This window comes from Clarias gariepinus, chromosome 16, assembly GCF_024256425.1.
Source record: "Clarias gariepinus isolate MV-2021 ecotype Netherlands chromosome 16, CGAR_prim_01v2, whole genome shotgun sequence".
NCBI classification, from domain to species: domain Eukaryota; kingdom Metazoa; phylum Chordata; class Actinopteri; order Siluriformes; family Clariidae; genus Clarias; species Clarias gariepinus.
Genome location: NC_071115.1, coordinates 19,207,667 through 19,229,773, shown reverse-complemented (window position 1 = coordinate 19,229,773; position 22,107 = coordinate 19,207,667). Strand labels below are relative to the sequence as shown.

The window sequence follows — 22,107 nt, the reverse complement described above, 5'->3', positions numbered from 1 at the left end:
GCACAAGTATTGGGCCTTGGAATGCCATGATATTGCAGCCCAAACCATCACTAATCCACCCACATGCTTACATTTACATTTAGGCATTTGGCAGACGCTCTTATCCAGAGCGACTTACATTTTTATCTCATTACACATTCAATTCAATTTTATTTGTATAGCGCTTTTAACGATTTACATCATCACAAAGCAGCTTTACACAATCAAAAGAATTAAGTTTGTATGAAATGTGAATGAGCAGATGACGGTTAAGGGCCTTGCTCAAGGGCCCAACAGTGGCAACTTGGTGGTTGTGGGGTTTGAACCTGGTATCTTCCGAACCGTAGTCCAATGCCTTAACCACTGAGCTACCCCTGGCCCCACTTCTTCACTCTGGGCATGCAACAGTCTGGGTGGTACGCTTCTTTGGGGCTTCTCCACACCGTAACTCTCCCTGATGTGGGAAAGACAGTGAAGGTGTACTCATCAGAAAACAATATATGTTTCACCTATATACTTTGTCCACAGACCAAGTTTTTTGCTGCTGGCACTATTGAAACCAATGTTTGGCAATGGCACGAGTGACCAAAAGTTTGGGTATAGCAGCCCAGCCATGTACATAGACCCTGTGGAGCTCCTGACCAACATTTTTGGTGGAAACGGGAGAGTTGATGTGCACATTTAATTCTGCAGTGAGTTGGGCAGCTGTGGTTTTATGTTTTTTGCATACAATCCGGGTTAGCATCCGGACATCCCTTTCGGACAGCTTCCTCTTGCGTCCACAGTTACACCTGTTGAATGTGGTTCGTCCTTCTTAGTGGTATGCTGACATTACCCTGGATACCGTGGCTCTTGATACATTACAAAGACTTGCTGTCTTGGTCACAGATGCGCCAGCGAGACATGCACTAACAATTTGTCCCCTTTTGAACTCTGTTAGCCATAATTTTGTGTGCATTGCAATATTTTAAGCAAAACTGCTATTACTCTGCTAATTAAACTTTCACACTCTGCTCTTACTGGTAACATGTGCAATCAGTGAAGATTGGCCACCAGGCTGGTCAAATTTAGCCATGAAACCTTCAACACTAAATTGGCCAGTGTTTCAGTTTTATTGTCCAACCCATGTATATCTTAATGGATCTCACATCATTGTGCACAAGTTTGGGCACCTTAGGTCCAGTGAAAGGAAATTAGTCTCCCATTATTTGTCCAGTTTCTGTAACTGGAACAGTTTCAAAGGATGAGTAAAAGATTGGATTTTCAGTAAATATAAAAAAGGTATAACGACATTAAGATATAGCTTTTCATTGTGGATTAAATAAGAAAAAGCTAATTTAATGATTTTACTTAAATCATGCTTTTATAATCCTGTGCATTTGTGAAATTAATAATGAAAGGGGTTTTAATAATGTAAATGCTATAAACAATATCTCAATAGATGTGCCAATACAAGAAGTGTCAAGTTGGACTAACTTCTTTAAATATAGAGAAATAATGTAATTCCTTTAATAATTACAACATTGTACTTGTAGGTTTTTTTATATTTTAAACGTTTAACGTGTTCATTATAGTACTCTTATTTTTATATCAAACCTCAGTGGTTTGTGGAAGATTTACTCTTACAAAATGTTCACTCATGTAGCCTTATTAACTTCGTTGTCATCAAGTACAGAAGAATAAAATTTCACAGATTTTCAGTGATATCTCGTATCTTTTATTGGTGCATTTTATGAAATTATATAAAACATAAACAAAGTTATGTACAAGAAATCAGTAGAACACAGTATTTGGGTTGGAATGTGTTAAAATGCACATACTGTATAATAAGTAATTTATTAAAAGTTATTTAAGATTAATAGTATGCTAAAAGAAATTTTCTCCGTAGTAATATGGCATGCTCCAAGTCTTTAACAGAATTATGGCTTAACAAATGTAAACAAACTTATGGAGATCAAAAGGTTCACAAAACAACCTTAGTACAAATGTTCACTGAGCCTTAAAGTCAATGTTCCCACATTTGCTGCCATGTATATCGATGACACGTAACATCACTCAGGCAGCGTGTAAAAGGTCCCTTATAATAAGGTCTATCAAGCCTGAAATTAAAATTTACCTGCGCAAAAAGAGACCTGCGCAAACACTACACAGACACAAAGACGTATGCCCCACAAGGCCAGACACACCATGAGAATAATGCTGTTTAGTTCTTGACTTCATCAGGGATCTCTAATAGTATGTATGGCAATCACAGATCCTCAGCATTATTCAGCTGTTACTGAATATTCACCATGCATACTTCCTTATGTGTGCCATTCAAGGAGGTACCTTTGTCAGTCTAAAATTCAAAATACGTTCATATGGTAATCACCTTTGTTTAAGATCCATACAAGTCTTTCTGTCTTGTTGCACATGAATTGAGAGGTACCCTAGGTATGGCCTTTGTGCTATCTGTAAAGAGAAAAAGCATACAGCTGACTTGTTGACTTTTTTTTAACAGGTTGTATAACAAACTTTGGACTACTATGAAAAATCCAAAAGCTCTCAACCATTTTAAAGATGATCTTAAGAAATGCTCTGCATAGTTAGGTAGTGGCAAAATGGAGGCACTATTCACTAACACTAATCCCTATGGCATGTTAGCTCTTTGCATACATTTTGGGTGTGAATAATTTAGAAAATAACAAGGGGGTCAACTTACAACTCTGTGTCTTCTATACTATCGGGATCCTCAATGGTGTCCAGGCGTCGCTTACATGCATCAATGATCTTTTTACGGGGTCCCAAGGGAATGTGGATGCTTTTGAGGTCGTTGTCAGAGCACAGCAGCAGTGCATCCAGGTCTATCTTCTCTCGCTTAAAAATAGGGATGAATTCATTCATGACATGGGCAGCCAGAAATACCTCTAGTGGACTGCTCTCTGGCTCGTCGTCATCATCCAGTCCTAACTCCACCTCATCCCAAGGAAGCTCCTCCACGTTCCTTGCCTGAAGGCTTCGTGCACTACCAATACTGTCCTCATCTACACTGGAAGATCGATGAAGACGGCTGCGCAGGCGGACGTTTGGTGCCCTTCGGCTGCCAGCTATGCTCCCCTCATCGCGAGAGCCTATGTCAAAGAGTCCCCCGCTCACATAGTTTCGACGAAAGACCATGGTACCCAGGCCTGGTCGGTTGAAAAGTGAGTCATGGCCTGAGTCAGTGCTAATCTCTGAGTGGTCTAGGTCTGCCCCATGCAGGTCAGGCTCGCTGATGGCACGTGAGATGGCATCTTCATTGTCCCGTGGGAACATATCACGAACATTTCGCCTCCCACGGTCTTTTGGGTTTAAGTAGGTACCCTGCTTTAGGAACATGACATCATTACCTAGCTGTAGACCAGACAGAGAGCGTACACTTTTCCTTCCATCCTCATAGATCTTGAAGGTCCCATCACCCTGCTTTTTCTTTTCCAACTTCTTCTGGATCTTGGTTTTGCCCCTGGCTGTGGCATGGAGGGTAGCCTGGAACATTAGAAACCACATTGGTTTAAAGCGTCAACTCTTACAGCTTTAAGACTATGATCTCACAGAGACTACACAGCTAATACTTTAAACACAAAGAAAAGTGAAAAGCACTTTACAGTATTTAAATGAGGATGACCTGTGAGTATGGCACACTGGTGGCAGTGTTGAAGGGGTGCAGTTTGCGACTAAAAGTGCTGCTGGAGTAGCTGGAGAAGCTCATGGCATCAGAAAATGAAGCATCCGTGGCTTCCTTCTGGAACTTGCGCTCCATGCGGCGATGATGCTTACGCTGCATCTTGACACAGTCTTTGATGCGACGTTCAGCATCACGGAAGGCTCTGTCTTTCAACTTGGCCACCAGCTTGGGGTTGAGTGCCGTCTGCTTGGCAGCAATCGAGTCCAGGTAGCGGATACAGTCCATGTGGTTCTTGGTGGCGGCCATGTCCAAAGGGGTGTGGTAGTCATTGTCTAGACACCATGTGTTTGCACCAAAGGACACCAAGAAAGACAGGCAGTTGAGATGGCCATTGGAAGCGGCCAGGTGGAGCGGCGTGTTTCCCCATATGTCACACTTATCAGGATTCCCTCTAAAACAGAAGCAAAGGGAACAAATAACCAGTAGGCAAAATATCCAGTATATCAGCTTCCATTGCGATGTCTGGCTTGATTTTCTGGTCACCACATGTAGCAGACTGCTTATTTGACATAAAATATAATAACTTGGATATGTTTTCAACATAGAATCAGGTTATACTGTATACTTTAATTTATCTTCAAAATCCCCCAAAAATCCAGCTTAAAGGTTATCCCAACATACTCTGAGAATCCACTGACCTCTCGGGCTTGCGCATGATCAAAGAGATAATAAATTATTGATAAGCTTATTATATGCAGGTGCTCAACTATGTCTAAGTAGAATTTCTATAAAATGGTAACACCTATGTATATACTGTAACAAACTCCTTGCAAACCACAACCTCAGGAATGTTACCAGTCATTAATACCCCCTATTGTACTTGTCCCAATTAATGACTATGATACATGGTGTGCAACCCTGTGACCGGAGATTCATCTCCAATGAAGCTGAACTAGACTTCTGGGACAGTACGTGTTATTTGACCCTCAACATGCCTGTGCAGTAACTCTATGAGTATCTTCTTGCAGGGAAGACCGGTAGGATTGCACTGGGGGTGATGTCATCATGAAATCTTGGTACCTAAAGTATAGCCACAGATAAAAATCTAACATTTTGGTGATCTTTAAACCAATTTAAACCTCTGTCTTGACAATCACTCATTGGTGGAAAAACCAAGTTTACTGATAACCAGTTATTTGACTTATTAAGGTAACATAGTGCCTTCCCCCTTCAAGAATTCAATGTAGATCCTTATTTTTGACTCTTTTGGATCTATAGCAACATATACAAACAAATCCAAATGAGTGTACTTAAAGACCATTATCAATACATACCTCTGCATGAAGTAAGTATTTGGACGATGAGACAATGTTCATATTTTTGTTCCTTTACACAATCACAATAATTTAAAAAAAGGCAATAAATATGCAACTGAATTGTAGACATTCAGCTTAAATTTAATCGGTTTAACAAAAATAATACATTAACCCTTTTAGAAACTACAGCTATTTCCATAGTCCTCCCATTTTCTCAGACTCAAATGTATTGGACAAATAAACCTAATTATAAGTATAAGGAATATCTATTAACTTATCCATGTATCCATTAATGCAAATTCTTTGTAGTCAAAGTCTGCTTGAAGTTTGGGACCCACCAATATGACATGACCAAATGATAAAATGCTTTGCGGGGTCTTAACCAGGTTTTCAGTTTTGTCTTGAGGCAGTGAAAAGCATGCTCATTTGCGCTGAGGTCAGGTATCTGATTCAGCCATTTGAGAACCTCCTATTTCCTTGCCTTAAGAAGCTCTAGGGTTGCTTTGTTGGGGACTCACATGCTAGACAGGCATAAATACAGACAACATACATGTTATTTACAGACAATATGCAATACATAGTGCTATCCCATCAATTTTGCTGCATTTGACTAAATCTTAGATGAAGTATCACTTTATACACTTCAGAATTTAGCCTGCTACTTCTATCAGCAGTCATATCATCAATAAACACCAGTGAACCCGTTTCACTGGCCGCCATCAATGGACATGGTCAATGGACACTTCCCCATGCTTTTCATTTACCATCTTACTGGTCCAAGTTAATCTTGATTTCACCTGCCCAAATATCTTGTTCCAGTTTTGGACTTTTCTTTATGGCGGAGTCTAATCTGGGCTTTCTGTTCTCGAGTGTCACCTGTGGTTTGCAAGTTAAGGTAAACCTTCGCAGCATTCATGAAGGTATCTCTTGATTGTAGACTTTGACAATGATACACCTACCTTTTCCAGAGTGCATCTGACTTCGGCTAGATGTTGCAAAGGTTTTTCTTCACCAGAAAAGAAGTCTGCAATCATCCATTGTAGTTGTCTTCCATGTTGCCATGTTGGTCTTACATGGCTTTTGGTGTTTTTGGCTTTTTGAAGATGTGAATCACAAAAAAACACTTTAGGAGAGTTTTCATAGACCGGGTCACAAATAGTTAATGTGATTCTTTTGTTAAGCATCATGAGTTAAAGTGGAAGTCTGTACTTTTATCACATCTTGATTGCTTCATTTTAAATCCATTGTATCCACTGTATGTTATGGACCTTCTCTTCTGTTACGGGCAGCACATAATAATACAATTTATCTTACAAGATGGTTTTGCAAAGGCTATACTTTCACGAAAGGCGATCTTGGCTGAGGTGGCATGAAGCCTACTGCAGGCATTCCTGTGAAAATTCAGTGAGTGGGACACCTGATCTTTAAAAATCGATGGATAACTTGGCACCAACTTGCAGAAAAGATGCACCAGTCTGTGGGAACTGTACATACATTCACCAACACCATTTGCACATTAAAGGAACTTGGATAGGAGTTATTGCCACGTCCCCTGTTCCCTGTATAGAGTTCCTAACTGGCCAGCGGTTCAGATGAGAAGCAAGCAGTCCGATCATGGCTCCGGCATACTGAGGCGATTTCTACTTTGATGGTATCCAAGCACTATAGAAACACTGAGGGAAGTGCATCAATGTAGCTGAGGATTATATTGAGAAATAAATATATATATATTTTTTTTTTCATAATGCTATGTTATTCTGCACAATCCAAAATCCTGGTTTGACTTGAATGCCCCTTTTACATTTTGAAAAAAAGTCATTTTATCCTTTGTACATTGCTCATCTCATTACACCTTTTGCAACACATAGGAAACTGCAGGAAAGTTAGCTATACTTTACCGAAAACCCAAATATTACTGATTAAGCATTCTCTTTAATCTATACATTTACACATATCGCCATATTGATTAAAAAAAGTGACCCTACATTTGCACTTTTATTCCTCTGAGACTGACACACTCAGCTCTTGGCTTGGATTCTTTCGGGCTCTGTGTGACTCATGCAGCAGTGGCTCTCATTAGTATTTTATAAGCAGCAGGCAAGGCCTCACAACAGTGCATTATAGATGAGCAAAGCTGCGAGGTTTTCACAGATGTCAGTGAAGCTGTGTGCAACTTTGGACATAGTCAGTACTAGGATTATCCCCTGCTTAACCGGTCTGACCCTGATTTCAACCTTCTCTTTGACATGTTATCGCAGTATTTCAGTTTTCATGTGCAGATCATTTCTATCATCATAAAAAGATGATAGCCACAACAGAATAGGGCTGTTTTTTTGCAGGCGTCATGTGTCTTAAGAAGTTCAGGAATTCTTAAGATATCACGCTCACATGTAAACAAAGGGGTTACCATGACTGGTGAAAAACAGCACCTTTGCAGAGAGATGCTGCTTAAACAAAGACTCCTGCACAATTTGTATCCAACTCAGAGGTCAGAGCTCAAAAATATCCCTAATCAAACATTATATGGAAGTAGAGAACACTGTATCTTGTCCTGTCAAAGTTACCAAATTACCCAGTAAGACCGATTGTGCTATAAAGCCAGTCACGCATCTATACTGTAATCTCTAAAGTGCTGACTGGTATACGATGTACCACTGATTATAAATGTCAGGGTATAATGACATTACCAGTTTATGCCTCAATAAATTAAGATGGGAAAACAGACTTTCCTGTACTGTGTTATGTGTTATGGTCTTGTATACAGTCTCATATTCTAGGCTGTTATGGGAACTCATGCCATGGCTTCTGGCATGCACTGTGTATTGGCATGCGTTTCCTCTAAAGACAAAAGAGAACATGCCCAGGGGACCAGCGCACTACAGGCGCCTACTGTAATTGCTCCCTTTACCTGTGTGGAGGTGTGCTAAACAGCCTGAGCACATGGCAGTCAATACTGGTTTTCTCTGGAAGAGATCACTTGATAACTGGCGTCTTTCAATGGTTTCCACAGAGACCAAATTAGCTTTTTGAGAATGTTTGCCAATTAATTTCTTTCAGTGGAACCCTTGGACCAGAAGAGAAAAACAGGTCAGGCAGAAAGGTCATGAAAAAAGGCTTTCGTATGTTGTCTTTCATGAACCTTTCTCATATTCTCATCACACATGGCTGGGATGGACACCTGAATAAATGTACACTATTTACATTGTCTATAAAAGAGGTTAAAAATAGATCAGTCAATAATTGGTTTATATGCTGGAGTTGATGGTACCAGAAGTTATTTTACTGGTCTAAAATAAAGAATCATAATCCATGTAAACCTGTCAGCTTAAATTAAAAAAAGAAAAAGAGTGTATAATGATCTGTATAATATACAGCACTGTCTGACATATGACAGATTAGATAATAACTGTTTATGTTTTTCTTCCTAGGAACAGGTATTAAACTGGTCTAGAAGAACATTGTGATCCATGGGGAAAGAGGCAATTTACTGTAACAACTTTTAAGAATTTTAACATCATTATTTAGTTCTTATAGACAGACCATTCTTCTATACTAAATTGCATGGTAAATTGTGTGTGTGAAGGTAGCAGGTGTGTGAGTGTGTTTGTCCGCAGTGGAACCATTACAGGTTATGTTGCCTTTATACAAAACATAATATACTGCACCCCAACCTTGACAAAGCTGCCTTGTGCACTTGTTCCACAAGTTCCCTGGGATAGGCTCCTGGCCCCCTCTGACCCTACCCAGAATAAGCAGTATAGACTGCGGTTAGGATTGATTGATTGCATCTTAAAATGTCTTGTGTTAACCTGCTAGCATGTGCCTATGACAACAGTGTTCACCTGTGACCGTTTATTTTGTATGGAAGTATGCAGTTACAGCAGCAGACTACTATTTTGAAATTACCTACTATGTTTTACTGTATTATGATTTTACAATAGCAGACTAATCTGTATAATAGAGTGCTGTTTCAAGAGCAAACTATTATTCTGCCATACATACTACATGTAGTATGCTGTTTCATTTAATTTACTCTTTTAATATAGGACACTATTATACTAGTATGGTAATGGTCTGGATGACAACATCAGAGTACTATTTTGACAGAAGCTACTATTTCATATGGTCATTAGCAGACCACTGCTTACTACAGTAGGGTACTCTTGTAATGGCAGTGTGGAGTGTACATTTTAAAAATAGGCTGCAATTAGTCCAAACAGTTTTGTACCTGAACCTCCAATAATGAAAGTGTACTCCATATTAACTTAAAGACATCTCCCGTTATATTAATCTTCCAGCTGCCTAACACACAGTATGACTTCAGATCAATTCCTTGTGTCTGAAGTCACCCAAATGAGGATGGGTTCCCTGGTACTGTAAGTCTGGTTCCTCTCAAGGTTTCCTGCCATTGCCATCTCAGGGAGTTTTTCCTTGCCACCGTCACCCTTGGCTTACTCATTAGGGACAAACTGGTACTCACACATTTCATACTGAATGCCTTAGATTTTTGGACTCTGTATATACATAAAACTGAACTGGATTTAATTGAATTTAGTACATAGTGTACTTTTACAATAGCATTACCCTATACTGATACATGCTGCTATAGTATGTACTATGGGCCAAATTACAGTATTCATGCTGATAAAAAAAAATCTGTTATACATATAATACAGAAAATGAGGCTACTTCTGCAGTTTATGCAACATGGAAGTGTCCAATCTTCCTATCTTAAAAATTTCAAGTTGCTAACTTCTGCTGTTTTTGAGAGATAATTTTATATGTGGCTCCAAAATGGCCATTTTCAGGGTTATACTTTGTCGCTTTAAGCAATAACAATTTAAAAAGCAAATTATTTATATTTCTTTAGGAGTATTGATAGTAAAATTGGTGTAAGCTTCTAAAGACTTTCGTTTTTTGGTAAAAGATTAAAAAGCATAAAATCTGTAGTGTCCGTAACCATTTCAAGTTCATATTACAAGATCTTAATAACTTTAAGATTTTAGAATTGCATTTTAGAATAATATACTTTTTCAAGTTTATGTCTTTTCATGTGAAATCCAAATTGGCTAAGTTTCATCTTAATGACAGTTAAGATCATTGAACGATTTGAATTTAAAAAAAGTTACGGACACTACATGAAAGGGCAGCATGAAGTATTATGAAAAAAGGTATTATATGATCCTATCTGAAAATTCACTTTTTCACCAAGGTGAGACTATGTTTAGCACCAATACCATGTACTATTTTGAGAGTACTATTTTGACATGGCCTACTATTTAGTATACACAGTTAGTAGGCTAAGACAGTGTGATGTAATGCCAGACTACTGTTTTGACACAGGCTATTTAGTGCGTTAGTCTGCAGTAGTATATATAAGCCAATAAGTTTTTTTTCTCTTTAGAAGCTGCACGCGTTCTATAAACGGGGAAAGCCTAAGCTGAAGCTCACCCTCTGGCCACGATGAGCCTGAGCGCGTCCAGGTTGCCGTGGTACGCGGCCCAGAGCGTCGGCGTCATGCCATCTTCATCAGGCGCGTTCAGGTCCTTCCGCGTGGCCTCCTTCAGCAGGTCCAGGTAGCCATCTCGCGCTGCCCTGTGGTACTTGTCATTCATGTTGCTGTCGAACTTCGGCCTCCATTATGCTTGAGTTTTTACGCCCAGTCTCCGCCATCGGCGTCTTCCGCTAAGGCCGAGAGTCCCGAGCGGCCGGTGAGCGCGCGAGACGGTCTCCACGGACACCAGAGACGCGCTCGCGCCTGGGGGCGTGGCCTGAGCATAATCCCCAAGTCTGTCAGCGTAGAGGCTATCACCAATGCGTTATGAAAGTTGAAAGCAGCCCTCTTGCACTGCGTGACCAGTGTGAGGAGAATGTAAACTACATGGAATAAAAATGACCAGTTCTCTATGGGCTATTTGAAAACATCATATCCTGCAGCTAAATGATCTATAACCTGCTTGTCATACATTGGTGGCAAAAGTTTTAAAACTCATTTATTATTATTATTATTATTATAGTTCACCATGTGCACAAAATCAAGTTATGTCACCAATTAGTTTTTGCTTATCTAGCTAAGAAGTTAATCAGACTCAAGTGGTTTAGTAGCAGATATGTGGCAGAGCTTTTACCGTATAAGCCAATGATAATTGTTGTAAAACAATTTCATTGCACAAAACAAAATACAAACAAATATTCTAATTATCTTGACTGTTGTTGTGTAAAATATTTTTTTTTAATGTCATAATAACATTAAATTGTATCTAAGTACTTTTGGCCACAACTGTACCAGAGGGCATCATGGACTGGAAGGTGATTTTGTGAACGTTTCCTGTGAATGTCCCATTTGCACGCAAGCCTGTGATGTTCTTATCCCTCTCTGCAGAGCCTTTATGTGTGGACAGAACAATCCCCATATCGCAACATTGATGCAACTTGTCAGGTTTGTTAATGTCATTAATGTGCAGACCAGTCATGCATGAGTGATCAAGGGCTTGACTGTATAAAAGCTAGTATTTTGGGCAGTCTTCAAGACTTCAACACTTTCACAAACTTTAAGCCCTTTTTTCCCTTTTTAGTGGAACTGAGCATTAGGACGTGCCTACTCAACAGAAAGCAAACAGAAAAGTTACTATATTGTTTGCACACGTAAAGACTGTATTTTTCCTAACAAACTGTACAAATTAATATACAGCTTGGGTGCTCTCTCTCAGCACTTTCCCCAAATTAAAAAAATCTTGGAATTATTATAGAATTGTATTAGAAAGGTTTTAACTCACCTAAGTTTTTTACTGTAAATAATGCCCTGGTGGAGCACAGTGACTCACAGGTCCTTCACAGGTCCTTCGGTCATTGTGCATGAAGTTTGCATATTCTCCATGTGCTTGGTGGGTTTCCTCTCGTAGTCCAAAAGGAGGCTAATTGGTGTTTTTAGATTCATCATAGTGCTTGATTGTGTGTGATCTGGTGCCCTCAATAGACTGACACCTCATGAAAGATGTCCGGTTCCAAGCCCCCAGCGACCCAACACAGGATAAGCGGTGCAGAAAATGAACAAATAAATTCAGTTTGATTAGTTCTTTTCATACTCCTTACATTAATTTCTCTAATGCAATTTAAATGTTTCTATGCTATATATTTTACATGTACCTTTGGTGTGACTCTTGCTCACACACACAAACAAATACACACATTAGAACTCAGATTAAAGACATAAAACCACTATTATACTGTAACACTGTTATAAGAAGAATAATTATTTGGTGGTTTGAATGACCCAACACAATGTAGATGGATTCTAACCACTGTTTTTACAGGCTCTTTATGTTTCAGCCATTTAAAGTTCCATTTAATTTTGTCCAGTGTCTATCAGACAATTGGCTCCTGCTATCACTTCCATTATAACAGCAATAAATCTCTTTTTTTGCTCTCTTGAAATTAATAAAAGAACTTGTCATGTGTCAAATGTGCAAAGTCATACTTTTAAAAGTTCTGGTGGAAATCCTGAAGTTACAGCTTTATCTCTGACTTTTACAAAGAACTGATACACAAGATTCCTTCCTTATTGACATAATCTAAGAGCAAATTTTACCAGAACATTTCTTTGTTAAAAATCTGTTTATTTTAGCTTTAGATTATAAAGAGTCACAGTAAATGACTTATAAAAATGATAAAGTATTAACCTCCTCAGACCAACACCTAATGTCCCTGTGTTTCTGTTAATTAACACCTGATAACTACTGAATTTGATCCATAACTTCAAACAGGAAGAGGTTTGGCAAAAGTGTAATACTCAGTAGTCCTTATATGGGGATCATACACGGATATACACACAGTGTGGTGAAAATGCTGTGTTCTTATATGAGGACAGTGGGTTATCTTAAGGTTAAAAATATAAAGTGCATTAATCTATGCAGGATTAAAAAAAATGAAGCACCACTATTGGACCCATCAGGTATCGGACCCAGGTTCAAGAATTCATGAACATTGTGGCATGATGCTCATCAATCAGTTAAGGGAGCATTCTATGAAAAATGATCAATCATTTATTTTGCCACTGGATATAATTGGGGATTAATCAGATTTTTGGAGTCTGTTTGAAATCTAATGTTCCTCTGTGAACGCTGTTTCTTTTTTTTTTTTTATCATTTATGTACATTGGTATAATTATAGTTACACTTCCAGCCATTGCCCCATAACACATTATTCTTATTAGATGTGATATATGGTTATGCATGACAGTACGCTTGACATTCTTCATCTTTATATTTATTACAGAGTCCCTTGGTATCTTTGGAGCTGTAAATCTTTCTGATAATGAGCGCATATATAAGCAATGACAGTGGCGATTTTCTCATCATTAGAGGATCTTCAGCAGGCACTACTCTAGGTATGAACCGCATCGAAGTATATATATATAAATTTGTATGTATAAAATTATTATGAATCATGGGAAAAGAGTATGATTACAATTTACTAAATTCAGTACAATGAATACATTAAACACAATGTATACCTTAATGTGTTTAGCAGTAAATAAGCAGCAATGCATTTGCTTTCTGTTCTAGTGAGATTTAATTTATCATGCTTGTGAAGTAAATCTAGCTGAGATTTACAAGCTGATGTATGTGATGTAGTGTGCATGTGTTAGCAATACTATGGTTGAATATTCTGTTCACACAAAAGTTCATTCAAACAAATTGCTTGCTAAAATGAGTAAATATGTCAATATTGTTTTTGGGATGTCAGGTGCGTCATCGTCTGGTTTTAGTCCAGTAAAAAAAAAAAAAAAACCTTCCAAGTTAAACAACGTTATCAAAATGACTTATCCATTTAAATCAATTTATTCCTCTGTATGTTAGAACAGTTTCCGTTGTGCAAAGGCAGATTTAAAGAGTTCTTTGTTGTGTGTCTCATATAGTGTAGGCTGAGTCAATATCAGACAAAAAACTAATCATTGAAAGAGGTAATAAATGATGACTGGATCTGTCTGCGGTTTATCAGATGGATGAATTTTGTGCTTAGGTTCCTGCTTTGACAGTGCTTAATCATCCAAAATGGCTCAATATTTTTGATGATTAAATTGTGCCCCTTTTTTTCCTCTGTGATCTGGTTTAAGGCGTCCAATGGCAGACCAGTAAATCAATGACCTGGGATTAGTCTTTTATTTTTTTTCTTCATGAACAAAAAAAAAACTCTGTTTAAACAGCACAAGAATAAGCGTTTCTTTGTCCAGTAACAATATCAGACAGACATTGATCAGTATAATTGCAGGTTGATTTTTTATCATGAATTATAAGCGCATTGCCTGCTGTTTACAGTGATAATGATTACAGGATAACATTACACCATATGATCCATGCATGTCCCATAAAGATGTTTCATCGCTACTATTGTAGTGAACATGACAACACAAACACCAAGCAGTTGTTCAGCAATATTGGACAAAAAATTAGCTTGGCTCACGTTTTTCCAGGAATATGCCACACTAACATGAATTATATCATTATATTAGCTATCAGCTATACCACATTACACCATTTTAACATTATACATGTAACAAAAAGTTCCTGTATCTGCCAGATTCACTATATATCTATAAAAATGCATTAAGAAAGACATTAAAAAGAAAATTCTGAGATTTAGAATGATTCAAAATGTTCCACTTTGCTTGAAAATGCGTTCATTATTATTATGTTATTAATTTATGAATTAATTGCTTAATTAAATTCTACAGCTTATGTGTAATAGCTTTAGTAGGTCTAATATGTAGTAGTGGCCAAAAGTATTAGTACAAAAGTGAAATTAAATGTTTATTATATTTTTAAAACAACAAGATAAGAAGAAGAATTTTTTATTTTATGCAATTAAATTGTTTTACAACAGCAAACACTCACAGTATGAAGTCATTAATTCGTCAAAACTTGCTGGATCTGGCAGGGCATAGAATCAAAAAAACATCTGCAGAACTCTGGTGCCACTCGCTTAATCTGTGCCTGCTTGATTGTCCCTGAAGATCATGTACAGAAATGAGGTGGACACCCCAGTTTCCAAGGTGGCTTACTGTATGTGGTAAAAGTTTTGCCACATTTTTGTTCCATTCATTAACTAAATCAGATGATTTTTTTAGCAGAACTTTTTAGACAGATAAGCTAGAACTAATTAGTGACATCATCTGTTTTGTGAACACAGTGAATTATAATGCATGGCATATGTTGTCTTAAAACTTTTGGCCACCAATGGACATTGTAAAACCTGTCAGGATGCATTACTTGAATAATACTAATATCACTCCATAAGAACAGCAGGAGTCTATTTAGTGCGGAGAATTATTATTATTATTATTATTATTATTATAAATATTTACTCTGTTTAACCATTTATTATTTAAAGAAATATTAACATCCTATGATGTTTTTGAACTGAGAACACTGTATATCCCTATTATTATTATTATTATTATTATTATTATTATTACTATGCACATGCACCCTTTTTAACCTGTTGGTTACTTTTTAATATTAACATCCCATAATGTTTTTGAACTAATAACACTGTTAATTATTATTATTATTATTATCATCATCATCATCATCATCTTAACATGCACTATTTGACCTTGCTGCTCATGATAATAATATTCTAAAAATCTTTAGAAGTTTTTTTTTTATTTTGTCATATAGGTGTACAGAATTCTATGTTGACCTGTAAATACTGTGATTTATAATACTGTGATACTGTGGTTTATAAAGTGTTTTTTTTTAAATGCTTTAAAAACCATCTCTAAGAGATCTTACTGATGATAACTATGCTGAAAATACAACGAAGGCATAAAATGTAATTATAACTTTATTAGTAAAATATAACTTTATAACGATGCTATAACTTGCCCTCCCTGCCTCACCTCCACGCCTCACCTGGCGCGCGGTGTAGTCACGTGACCAAGGGTTGCATACAGTAAGTTACTTATAAATCATCCCTTCATCCCCGCTATACCAGCCGGTGTTCGCTGCTGAGAGAGAGAGAGAGAGAGAGAGAGAGAGACTGTCCCTGTCATTCTTGTTTTGTTGTAATTATTCATAAGCATAATTAAGAGTCGCAACAATGCGTTTTAAAACGCTAACGCTGCTCGATCTGCATGAACTGAGCTTGTACATCCATGGCATATCTTTGGAAACAGGCGCGATGAGCACCAAAGAGGAGCCAGAGCTTCAGGAGTGTCAGATCTCCAGCGTTCACCCTGTAGCGGCGCACCTGGGCCGGGCAGCGCGCTCGGCCAGCATCGCTCTGTCCTCCACCGGCTCATGGCGAGACCCGACGCGCAGCTGGGGCTGGCTGCTGTCCGGCGCTGTGCTCATCAACGTCATCGTGCTCGGGTGCGCGTTCGTCGGCGCCAGCGTGTTTAACGCGAAAAGCGTGACCGCCGTGCACCTGGAGCTCTACCTCGTGGTGCTGATCGTCTCCACTACCGCCTGGATGGTCTTCTACAAGGCGTACACGTCCCGCGGGGACGAGGCCGTGCTCTACAAGGACTTTCACGCCGGGCCCGTGTGGCTCAGAGGTGTGTGTGTGTGTGTGTGGGTGTGTGTGGTTTCTCTACCTATTGCCTGCAAATGTAATCAACATCCATGTAAATGAAATAATTGTTACATACACAGCGACCACCTGTAGGTACACCTGGTCATTCATTAAGATTGCTGGAGATGTCCCTAATAATTTGAGCGGCCAATTTATTAGAAACATGTACTCCTGGTGTATACATTGAGAGGTCTATTGGTGGTGGAGCTGGACCTGGACCTGATCCAATTCCTCCTGTAGTCTAACATGATTGGACATCATCCAAGGTAGAAGACGATAAATTTGGTAGAAGAAGATAAATTTGGTCCAACTCCATGCCATAAACATTTTTTTCTGCATCCAATTAATCAATCGTGGCAACAGTACGAAACACGAAATCATGCAGATACAAGTGAAAAGCTTCCAGTAATGTCCACATCAAAAGTCAAATATTGAGGAATAATGTGATCTCCATGGGCAGTATGGTAGCCTAGTGGTCGGCACAGTCGTCCAGCTTGATGGTTTCCTGCCATAGTTGAAAGACATGCAGATTATCCTAAATGGTGTTCCCAAATTTCCTGTAGTGAATGAGCATGTGAGTGTGTGTACTGTATGTGCCCTGTGATGGATTGGCACCCCATCCATTGTTCAAGTCTCCTGGGATAGGCTCCAGGCCCCCCGCAACCCTGTATACGGGATAAAGCGGTATAGACAATGAGTGAGTTAGTGACCTCCATGACATTGAACATGGCATGATTATAAACTTCAGATCGTCTGCAATTTTTACAGAATAATGCAAAAGCAATAACGCTAGCATGAGTGAGAGTGTCAGTTCTGTGCCTTGCTGATGAGAATAGTGGCCTGACTGGCTTGAGCTCACAGGAAGGCTACAGTAACTCAAATAAGCAGTCTTTACAACAAAGGTGAGCAGAAAAGCAGCTCAGAGCACTTAATATGTTGAGATTTTAGACACTCTTGTCAGCCAAGCTCAGTAATCTAAGTCTACAATAGGCACTGGCTCACCAAAAATCTAATAGGTGAGGACTGGAAAAAGATGAAATGATGTTAATTCAACCATTCGCCATGCAGTTTTAGTAAATCTGTACCCATCTGTAGAGCACGTCATGACAGAGGGCTTTGTGCCTTGTTTCACTGAAAACGTATGTCAATAAAAAACTACAATTGCAGCTTTACAGTTTAACAGAGCTGAAATCTCAGACTATTTTAAACTTCAGTTTCTTTACACATTTCTCCTAAATTCACTAAATATCATGTACTTTTTGCCCATGTTTGATGCCCTGCTCATGTCTGTCCATTAGGTGGCCTGGTGCTGTTTGGACTCTGCAGCTTGATCATGGACGTTTTTAGGATCACAAACTCTGTGGGTCGTATACACTGTGAAAATACAGCTGTGAAAATCGTCTTTCCCGCTGTACAAGGCATGTTCGTCCTGGTGCAGGTGAGGTGACCACAGACAAGCAGAAATGCTTTCTTTTGCTTTCGCTGTATTATCTTGAACCGTTTTTGGGCATCTGATTTCCTTCTGCATTTCAGACTTACTTTCTCTGGCTCCATGCCAAGGATTGTGTGCAAGCACAGAGAAACATAACTCGGTAAGAGTGATGCTTGTGTTTAAATACATAAATGTACAATACAAATGTCTGGTGGAGTCGTTTGTGACTGTACGGAGCTGTTAAGGTTAATGCTCTTATTTATTGAATAGAATTTATTAAATGAAATGATGATGTTGTGCAAGGGAGTTTATATATGTGTCTCTGTATCTGTCTAGCTCTGGACTCATGCTCACCTTGGCCACAAACCTGATGATATGGATTACAGCAGTGACAGAGGAGTCTCTCCATAAAGGGAATAGCAGTGCTACCCACAGCCTTGATTTCCAGAGTCCCTTACCTAGAGGTATGCCTTCTTGTTATGGAATGTTGTAATATGCTTAAATTCTCAGCCTGTTTGCATCATTTTTGTTATTATGCTTTTTTTCTCACCTTATTAATCTTATTAAAGACATTTTATTTATAAAATGTAAGTAATGTAATAATAATACAGGATCCAGAGTGGTCAAAGTATTTAAACAGTGCTTGCATCGAGAAGAGCTGGAAATAGATTTCACTAGACAATTAAGAACATGTGAAAGGCAAGCATATGGCTAATCCATCTTTTGATGCAATATCATGTGACAGGATGCAAATACAGGTCATGCAAGCCTAATCTGGACAGTGGACACTACATTTCTATGAAATATTGCCTAATTGAATCACAGTAAATGATTTACAGTACTACAGGTTTGGACTTTCTGCAGCCAAATGTGTCCCAATATGTATATCTTATATTAAAGTTACCAGTTAAAAAAATCCCACCAGTTCCCTCATATGGAATGTTCTTTTAACACACACTGTACTTGTTGTCTTTATAAGATACTTTTGTGGAAGAGGTATAATTTATAAACCTTATTGATTACTTTTGACAGCTCTGGCATTTTCATTGTCCATTGCTTGAAGCACTATGCAAATACTGTAAAAACGGAATCTTTAACTATTTTCCATTCTCTATTTTAGCTACAGCTTCTGACGCCAACAGCAGTTGTGTGTGCAACATGATGGCATGCGACATCTTTAAAAAAGCCATCCCTTATCTCTATCCATTCAATATTGAGTACAGCCTGTTCGCCTCAGCAATGGCCTATGTGATGTGGAAGAACGTGGGCCGACTGGTGGATGACCATGGGCATCATGAGCACCGCTTCAGCATGCGTGATGTGTTGATTGGCCCAGCCCTTGGCATCATTGTGCTGGTGGCTGGCCTGACCATATTTGTGGTGTACCAGGTGGATGTGTCGGTCCCGGCCCCCAACGAGAAAAGGGAGCCAGCCCTCATTATGTACTATGTAGCCAACACAACCACAGTGGTCCTGATGAGTGTGGCATCAGCAGTTGGTTGTGCTTTGTTCCAGCTGGAGCAGCGTGAGCATGCAGTGGGCAAGAACCCAACACGCAGCCTGGACATGGGGCTCTTAATTGGTGCCTCTGTAGGCCAACTCACAGTCTCCTACTTCACCATTGTGGCTGTGTTGGCGGACGGTGTGGGTAGCTCAGTCAAAGCCCTTAACCTTGCATGGAGCGTGCTTCTAGTAGTCGAGCTTTGTGTACAGAACGTGTTCATCATTGAAGGTTTGCGGCGTGAGCCACACCAGGACACACGGCGAGCCAGTATCTTCTCCAATCTGCTCGCCTTGCAAGCACTCGAAGAGCGCAGGATGTCCGGCAATGTGCTTACACCCCGTGGCTCCATTGCCCTACCAGCTCACAAGCCCCTTCCCTGGAAGAGGAAGGCTCTCAAGGAGATCTCATCATTCCTGCTGCTTTGCAACATTATTGTGAGTTCCTTTCTCCTAACCACATAAGAAAAATCCAAACAGTTGTGATCATGTGAGCCAAAGAACAGTAATCAGTAGATCTTGGTCACTGTTAATGAAACTACACTCAGCAGACACTTTAATAGGAACACCTGCTCATTCATGCATTAATCTAATTGGTCAATCATGAAATCCAAAGGTCAAGACATTCAAATTTATGTCCACATCAAACATCACATGTGGAAGACAAAGTGGTTAGAAAAAATAAAAAATATCCAGTGAACAGCATTTATATAGCAAGAAATGCATTTTTGATGATACATGCCAGGGGAGAATAGCCAGAGTGGAATTTAGTCAGGCAGGAATTAAAGGTGGCAGCATAGAAGCTTAGTGGTTAGCACTGTCGCCTTGCATCTACAGGGTGCGGGTTCAATACCCGGCCAGGTTTGAGTCTGTGTGCCTGGAGTTTGCATGTTCTCCCTGTCCTTGGTGGGTTTTCTCCCACGGTCCAAATACATGCAGATCAGGCTAATTGGCGTTCCCAAATTGCCCGTAGTGTGTGAATGAGTGTGTGTGTGTGTGTGTCCTGCGATGGATCGGCACCCTGTACAGGGTATACCCTGGCTTGTGTCCCAAGTCTCCTGGGATAGGCTTCAGGCCCCTATGACATGAAAAAGTTGTATAGACGATGAGTATGTGAGTGAGTGAGTGAGGAATCAGAGGCCAAAATGGGCAGACTCACTGAAACCATGTAGTTTAAATTTAGAAAGACATTTATTAGCACTCGTACTGTACATAGCGTTCATTGAAGCTGCTATAGCCTTTTTGAAAGCTCAAACTATTCTGGCCATTTCGTCTGAACCTCTCTCAATAGTATTTCTGCTAGAAGACCTGGATTTATTATTTCTGCTTTAGCAGTTTGAGACAGATTTAAACTGGCCTCTTTGGTACCAACAAATCAGAGAGATCACATTTTCCCCCTATCCTGATGTTTGATATGAACATTAACAGAACCTGCATGATTGTATGCATGCATTATGTATGATTTGCTGATTGTACGGATTAAACGAAATTCAATGTGTTTCTATGGAAAGTGGCTGGTGAGTATATACCTAGTAGTTAGCAAGGTGTGTCCTGTTTACTGAGACCCTTTAAATAGACTCTTAGGATACTTTACATATGCAGCATCTAGTTAGACTACATGTGCACAATAGGGTTAAGCATTTAGGTCATTAAAATTGTCTAGAGCATTTCAAATTAATTACAACTAAGTTTTGTTAATTTTATTCACAGCTTTGGATCATACCTGCTTTCGGAGCACGACCAGAGTTTGACAACCCCCTTGGAGAGAAGTTCTACAAATTAAGCATGTGGGAGGCTGTTGTTAACATCGGACTGCCTTTTGGGATCTTCTACCGAATGCACTCAGTGGCCAGTCTTTTAGAGGTGTATCTTACCTCTTGAATCTACAGCCTGAGCATAATTTTTTTAAAACATTTTTTAAATAAAAGATACAACCTAATTTTTTTTGTCTTTGTAAATGAGGAGCTTGTGTAAAGATTTGTATACCTTAGTTGTAGTGTCTACACAGATGGATAACACTAGTCTTTCAGTAAATTGGATCACTACAAACCGCCAGAACTGCTTTAATACACATTGCCACTTATTCTACAAATCTCTAGAATGGTACAGGAGGGATGAATACTAATTTTCTTAGTTATTCTGTCAGTGGGGGGTTGATGATGGCAGAGGAGAATGCTGTCAATCACCTGGAGCAAAATCGCTCATTTAACTGGGTTTAGAGTTAAGGCCATAGAATATCTATCCACCCACTGAATATGTTATTTATCCTGTGCAGGAGAAACACAGGGCACACACCCTGGATCAGGGGCCAACCAGTCATAGGGCACAAGCACATACACTACAGGTAATTTGGAAACGCCAGCCTACAATGCCCACTCACAAAATGCTTCAGATGCTTAACACAGCCACTGTTTGTTTTTTCTCCTATAACGTGTCACCAGTCTGTACTGTATATCCTGATTTTTGTGCAGCTTGGAATATTTAATATAAGAACTTGACCAAAAAAAATCATAAAAACTATGTATTATACACAATTATTTGTACATCCAATATAAAAGTTGCATTTTAAGCCCAATAAAACTTAATCTTGCATTGACTCTGATTTAATTATGATTAAAGTCTTTATGCAGAGTGGAACAGAAGAGAAAAACAAACAGATACCA

At 39.1% G+C, this 22,107-nt stretch overlaps 2 protein-coding genes across 4 annotated transcripts; one reads left to right on the top strand and one right to left on the bottom strand.

Moving 5' to 3' along the window:
• Positions 1–1,875: 1,875 nt before the first annotated feature.
• On the bottom strand, positions 1,876–10,633 carry ush1ga (Usher syndrome 1Ga (autosomal recessive)). Of its 2 annotated transcripts, XM_053515119.1 has the most exons (4): positions 10,390–10,633; positions 3,623–4,073; positions 2,681–3,483; positions 1,876–2,430 (listed from the first exon to the last, which is right to left on the bottom strand). In XM_053515119.1, the coding sequence occupies exons 1-4, from the start codon at positions 10,551–10,553 to the stop codon at positions 2,427–2,429; spliced, it is 1,422 nt and encodes a 473-aa protein (XP_053371094.1). In that variant the 5' UTR covers positions 10,554–10,633; the 3' UTR covers positions 1,876–2,426. The 2 variants fall into 2 exon arrangements, with proteins under 2 accessions (XP_053371094.1, XP_053371093.1); XM_053515118.1 differs by lacking the exon at positions 1,876–2,430 and having other exon boundaries at positions 2,677–3,483.
• A 2,622-nt stretch (positions 10,634–13,255) lies between these two features.
• otop2 (otopetrin 2) lies at positions 13,256–22,040 on the top strand. Of its 2 annotated transcripts, XM_053515336.1 has the most exons (7): positions 13,256–13,324; positions 16,115–16,495; positions 17,811–17,950; positions 18,046–18,104; positions 18,281–18,408; positions 19,065–19,882; positions 21,155–22,040. In XM_053515336.1, the coding sequence occupies exons 2-7, from the start codon at positions 16,120–16,122 to the stop codon at positions 21,323–21,325; spliced, it is 1,692 nt and encodes a 563-aa protein (XP_053371311.1). In that variant the 5' UTR covers positions 13,256–13,324; positions 16,115–16,119; the 3' UTR covers positions 21,326–22,040. The 2 variants fall into 2 exon arrangements, with proteins under 2 accessions (XP_053371311.1, XP_053371310.1); XM_053515335.1 differs by lacking the exon at positions 13,256–13,324 and having other exon boundaries at positions 16,002–16,495.
• The last annotated feature ends 67 nt before the right edge of the window (positions 22,041–22,107 follow it).